At 39.0% G+C, this 6000-nt stretch overlaps 1 protein-coding gene across 2 annotated transcripts in view; it reads right to left on the reverse strand.

The window, feature by feature from the left end:
* UBE3C (ubiquitin protein ligase E3C) overlaps positions 1-5166 on the reverse strand; it is an 82011-nt gene extending 76845 nt beyond the window's left edge. Inside the window, exon 1 of one of the 2 annotated variants that reach the window (XM_026842008.1) lies at positions 4988-5166. In XM_026842008.1, the coding sequence (XP_026697809.1) occupies positions 4988-5053 (66 nt within the window). In that variant the 5' untranslated portion in view covers positions 5054-5166. The remainder of the gene's footprint in view (positions 1-4987) is intronic. The other variant, XM_026842009.1, reaches the window with a different exon arrangement.
* Positions 5167-6000: the final 834 nt, after the last annotated feature.

Below are 6000 nucleotides of genomic sequence, written 5' to 3' on the forward strand. Positions count from 1 at the left end.
GACTTTTCACTTTCTCAGAAACAAACTGGGAAAAAAAATCTATAAAAGTGGAAATTTTTTATATAAATTTGAGAAAATAGCAAATAACTGTAAATAACAGTGTAATCAGTGCTGTCAGCTAACTACAACTCCATCATTCGTAGCTTCCTTTCAAATGAGCATTTTAAATGTCACCAAGAGGGAAAAGATCCACAAGAACGTAGTATCCATTAATTATATAGTTTCCTACTGACAAACAGTAATTATTTTTCAACATGATGGTCTCATCATATTTCCACACCACTGATCTCAAGTCTAAAGAGTGTTTGAAGACTCAGGCTTTGACATTTCAATGTTCTGGACAAAACACAGTTCTGACTCAGAATCAGGTATGTACTTGCATAAGTATCCACACCATGTGTCTTATGGGAAAATGGTCTTATGGAGCAAGGCAGTGCAATTCTTTCCCACCCTTCAAAAATTAATTATAAATTTGTAATTGTAACCCAGAAATCCTGTATTATAAATCCCTAGCACCATTTCACTTCCATTGTGACCTGCTAGATGATCAAGTAAGTTACAATGAAACAGTAATTCTTCCTTTCTGAAATTATTAACAACTTTCCACAATCAACCAATAAGAGAGAAACAAAACTATTTTTAAAATCTGTTCCACCGTCGCTTGAATCCTACAGACATCTATCACCATAAGTAATTCCAACCTGTGCAGATCTCTCCATACACTGGCAATTTTACAGCCTACTGTTTTAAATCATTAATTTTTATTCCACAAGAAGTTAGTTGACGTGTAGAGTACAGACAACAAAGAGCAAACAAGGTGCTTCTGCAGTTCTACCTCTGCACTTCAGCTGAGAGCAGGAAGAAAATATACAGGAATCTAGTGTTTAATGTTATGCTATTAATTTAAGAAAACGTATCAGTAACTACTAAAAATATAAACAAACTTTGTAAATTGTGTATCTTTAATTATTCAAAATGTCTATATTAAAAGAAATTACAGAAACTTTTTAAAATACAGATGGAGTCGTCACTATTTGTCTTCAATGAAAACAAAACAAAAAGCCAAAAAGAAATTGTTTCACTTTCACTTTCATGACAGTGCTAACTCATCTGCAATTCCTGCAAAGGAAGATTTTTTCAAAACCATCTCATACTGTATTATAATTTAACAACATATTAAACAGTCGGGATTTACTTATCTCAGGTGATACTGTAAACATGACTTAATAATAGCCTTTTAACCACTTTTCCAGTTAAAGGTTCACAAGATACCATTAATGCATTTCATAACCTAAACAAATCACGTACAGAGTCCCTTGCACATTTCACCACAGGCATGGAGATCCCCCTGCATGGATGTACTAAAGGACTGGTACCCCATATTTTTCTTAACACTTATGAAATTAATAAACGAACACCAGGCCTGACTGTACCAAATCAAGCTGACATGGTTAAACAGATTCTGTACTATGCCAACAAGAGTCCAACTTCATGAGAAAATTAGTGAAACCTGCCAGCTGCCACCAGAAGGAATGGTGACACTCCACCTTGAAGAAATATGTTCACTATACAGGACATGAGGATGGGGTGGGAACCACCCAGGTGAAGGACCACCTGTTTTGGTCCACCGCACAGTTTGGTTGGGTTAGTTCAATCTGGACTGCACGCCCAACCAACTCTCCAGACACACTTTTTTCCTGTTGGACACACCACAGAACTTCTGCAGCCACAGCCTTTTTGGCAACAATTCCTGTCCTACATAAAAAACCTATGAGTAATTCAAGACATTCCCATATTGAACTACAGTAACAGTATTCATTTTTGGAAGCTATTTTACTTCAGAAGTAAAAAATATATGTTTTGCCAGTTACAAGTAAAACCAAATCTGAAAATATCTTTTGAAGAGCCTCATAAAGCAGAGGATCATGTTTTAAAGGTGGCAATAAGCAACCCCAAAAATTTAGGAAATTTATTTACCACACTGTAAATAAAACACAGTATCTACACCCTCAAACACATATACAACTAACACAAATAGTCCAAATGAATCAGCAGATTTTTGAAAGCAGATACAGAGTCCAAACACTGATAATACCACCTATATTTTTACAATTATGTACAATGTAATACTAAAATGTTACAATAATATTCTGGAAGAACTAGTCACAGGGATAGTCATTTCAAGAACAGTGATTTTGCAAACCAAGATTTTTACAAAAATAAGTGATATTTAAAGACTACTTTTTTGCCAAAAAAAGGTTTGGTTGAAGTGCCTCTCTACAGCACTTGCAATCAGACCATCATAATGCAGATGAACATAAGTTGTACACAGTGTAAAAACAAACCTGAAGCTCTCTGCTTTTATAATTCAAAAATGCCATAAAAGTTAGTGGTGAGAAAGCACACTAGATTCGGTACCTTTCTAACTGCCACAATGCCACAAGTCCCCAGCTGTATTTTTATCATTGTGCCTATACGGACAAGGCTTACTGAAGTCAAGCCCCCACGAGGCCTAAGGAAACACCAGGCACACCTGGCGATGTCAGACAGGGTATCAGCACATGTGACCCATGACCAACACAGTCACTGTTTGCAGCTTCAGTTATATTCACAAAACCACACTTTTAATAGTCAGCTTTGCTGATCACTTATTTTGGTGTAGTTGTATCTGCATCAGGAAGACTCTGATGGCAACTTCAGCACTGACCAGCTCCTCAAACTGGAGACCCTGACAGGGTTTTGCTAATATAGCCATACAGATGCAACAACATTTGGGAAACTTCCCCAAATTGGGGAGAGAATTATTCTTAGCAGCCTGTATACAGATTCTACCAGTATTTCTGAGTTGCGTTTTACTTCACTACAGAAATCAAAACAGGCAGTACTAAGCATCCAGTTAATTGGGCATCACAGAAGTGCAGGTTGGAACTATACGCTGTATCTCTCTAAAATCATAAACATTTGGGAGGGCAAGGGGGCTTGACAAAGAACAAGTTTTTTTCCCATGTGCACAAAAAGCTGAAAGGAAGCATTTTACAATTTAGCCTTCTGTAAAACTGAAGCCTATAGGTATGAGAAACATGATCACAAGGAGCCTGTGACATGAGATAATGAAAAGCTCATGGAACCAGCATGAACACTTGACACACCAATCTCTGCTGTAGTATGTTTACATAAAAGTTCAGGTTAAAAAAAAAAGCATATTTATAAGTAATTCTTAGTACTGTTTAAATACATTCCTTCATTAGTACTGTGCATAGTTCCTGAAAACAAGCAGCTATTTCAAGGGCATTCTACAATGTCCATACAAAACTGAGACTAACTGATTTGTGTTGATACACAGCACAAGCACTTTAGGGTACCAATGTAAAGTCATGACATCTGGGGACCACTCAGCATCAATCTGACCACAAAATACAACCTCTGTTTTGGACAGAGTGAAGGTTACGCATCAATTTCAGTTTCCACTTCCTTTACCTTTGAATATTTGACCTTGGAAATTGATACCTGTAGAACATTGATATATTTGTCCCGTATAATTAAAATAGATAACTTCTGCTGAATTTTCACTAAGAAATCAGTAGGTGTAGAAGAAGATATGTTACAATGACAGTTGTTTACTTCTGTAGAAGGAAACATGTCCTGCAAGTTAACACTATTAGCAAGTCAGTGCCAAAAGTTGCAAAGTACCTGAAGTGTACAGCTGAGGACCAGGGCATGCTCTGTCAATTCCTACTTCAGCTGAGGAATTTTTATGATATTTCTGACTCATGTAATGCCATTGTATGTAGTCTAATGAGCAGAAATGTCTTAAGATAAACAGAAGATGATTCAGATGAAAAGCTGCACCATCTAAATACAGTTCTGTTAGACATTCTCTTTAATAAATTATGTAAGACAACACACCAAAATGCAAACTTCACGGTGATCTTAATATCACATAGTGCAGTATTTTAGTCCAAGTTTCCTAATTGTACTGCCAAACCTTTAAAGTTTGAGAACTGAACTTGCTTACAGTGCACAGTAACAAAAACATAAGACTTTATTTTTAGCCCCATTAAGATCCAAAATATTAATGAAAACACTCATTAGTTTCCACACAATCATGTCCAATGACAACATGGGGAATCAGTATTTTAGCAGGGAATTAAAGTGACACTTACACTTCTAAAGGCCACTTCTAAAAACACTTTGTCCTTTCTCCCGCTCTTGGCTTGTTCTATGCCCTTCAGTGCTTGACTAAACATTTGACTACCCTGTCCAATCAGCAAGATCTAAATAAACCGTTCTGCTTTTTTTCCATCAATAAATACAAGGAGATTCAATTGTCTGGTACAGCTGACAATTAACTGCTACTCACCCTGCACACGACAAATTGACTGAAAAGCTAAACCGGTGACCCCGCAACCCTCACTCACGTGGATGAAGCCTCTCCCAGCAATTTGCATTGATCTCGAGTTGTGTAAGGCTGTTTCCCCCCCATCCCTCCGGCGAGGCGGGCCCACGCAAGACCTTCCCTTTGGAGAGAAATGACAAGAGGTCTCCGAGTCCTTCCCTCCTTCACACCGGGAGTCCTTGAGACGAACTGCTCGGGAGGTGCTACCAGCCACAACAAACCGGATTGCTTGCAGGGGGGACGAGTAAGGAGACATTTCCTCGCTTCCCACAATTCTTACTACACTGGAAGCCTGGGAGGGTGTGTGTGGCCTGATTAAAAACACACAAAAAAAACAAACAAACAAAAAACCACACACACACACACACACACCAAAAAAAAAAAAGCCAACACAAAGCCAAGGAGACCAGAGATAAACACATCGTCATGAGGGGAGGATTTTTCCCTCTGAATTAAACCTTAGTCATCGGTGCTCCCATTTTTGAAGGCCCAACAGTAAAAATAAGGCTAATACAAGAAGGCAAGACAGGCGGGGGGCGAGGAAAACCGACACGGACACAAACACGGAGACAGGCAGACGCCGTTTCTTACCTTCCTACTCGCTCCTCCGAGAGACACCTTGGGCCTTGTTTTGAAATCCCCTTCAAAGCTAAACATGTTTACAGCTTATCCCATCTAGAGCGGGGTCCGGCCCCCCGAGCTGACCCCGCGGAGGGGGCGCCGGCCGGCAGTGGGCGAGCGGAGGGGCCGACGCCGGCCCCGGGGAGGCACAAACCATTTTCAGAGTTTTTTAAGGGAACAAGTACTTGGCAAGAGTAAACATTAGCCCTGCATTTCCCGAGATAACACAGTTTCAGCATAAGCACGCCTGGTCTCCTATAAATACTGTTTACAAATGTAGTTGAGGTTTAGGGCATTGTGAAATACCGCATTAAATGTTTCAACATGTTGTGTTGCTGATGTAATATCACGCTGCTCTATATGGGAGTGATAGCAAGTTTTTTTCCATGCATGACAAATTTCTTTTCAAGTGGACTTAAGTCTTGATAGACTTTGTAAGTCTTATACAGAAAAGGACTAGTCTAGGTGTCCCTAGCAGTTAATTAATTGGTTTTCATTAGCACAGAAGCGACCTGTTAGGTCATGAGTTTGTGCCAAATTTTTATCAGAAGCAAAGCCCTTTTAGGGGATTCAATCCCTCCTCACATAAGAAGCCAAAGAAACATGAAACTGCAGAGAGCAGGGTCTCTGTGAAGCAGGTTTTGGACTGATACACGTTTGACAGGTTCCAGCTCCAATGTCAGAAGGACACAAGATCCTCTGCTGACCCTGGCGGTTACCTTCTGAAGAAGTAGTTAGTAAATAACATGGGCTCAACTGATGAATGTTTGTCTGAGAAGTCTTAGCGATTTGCATGTGCCCCTAGAGGCCACTCTACGTGTAATTTCATTAAATGAAAACTTATATACAGAATAAACTGAGTGGGTTTTATCTTGAATACAGTGAATTTTTGGAAGCATAAAAGAAACTGTAAATGTGTTTTATTTTTTAGGACAAAATGTACATTTATATCACAGTGGAGAAAATATAAAAAAGTCAGAAAA

The sequence above is a fragment of the Athene cunicularia genome, assembly GCF_003259725.1.
Source record: "Athene cunicularia isolate RWA chromosome 2 unlocalized genomic scaffold, athCun1 chr2_part1, whole genome shotgun sequence".
NCBI classification, from domain to species: domain Eukaryota; kingdom Metazoa; phylum Chordata; class Aves; order Strigiformes; family Strigidae; genus Athene; species Athene cunicularia.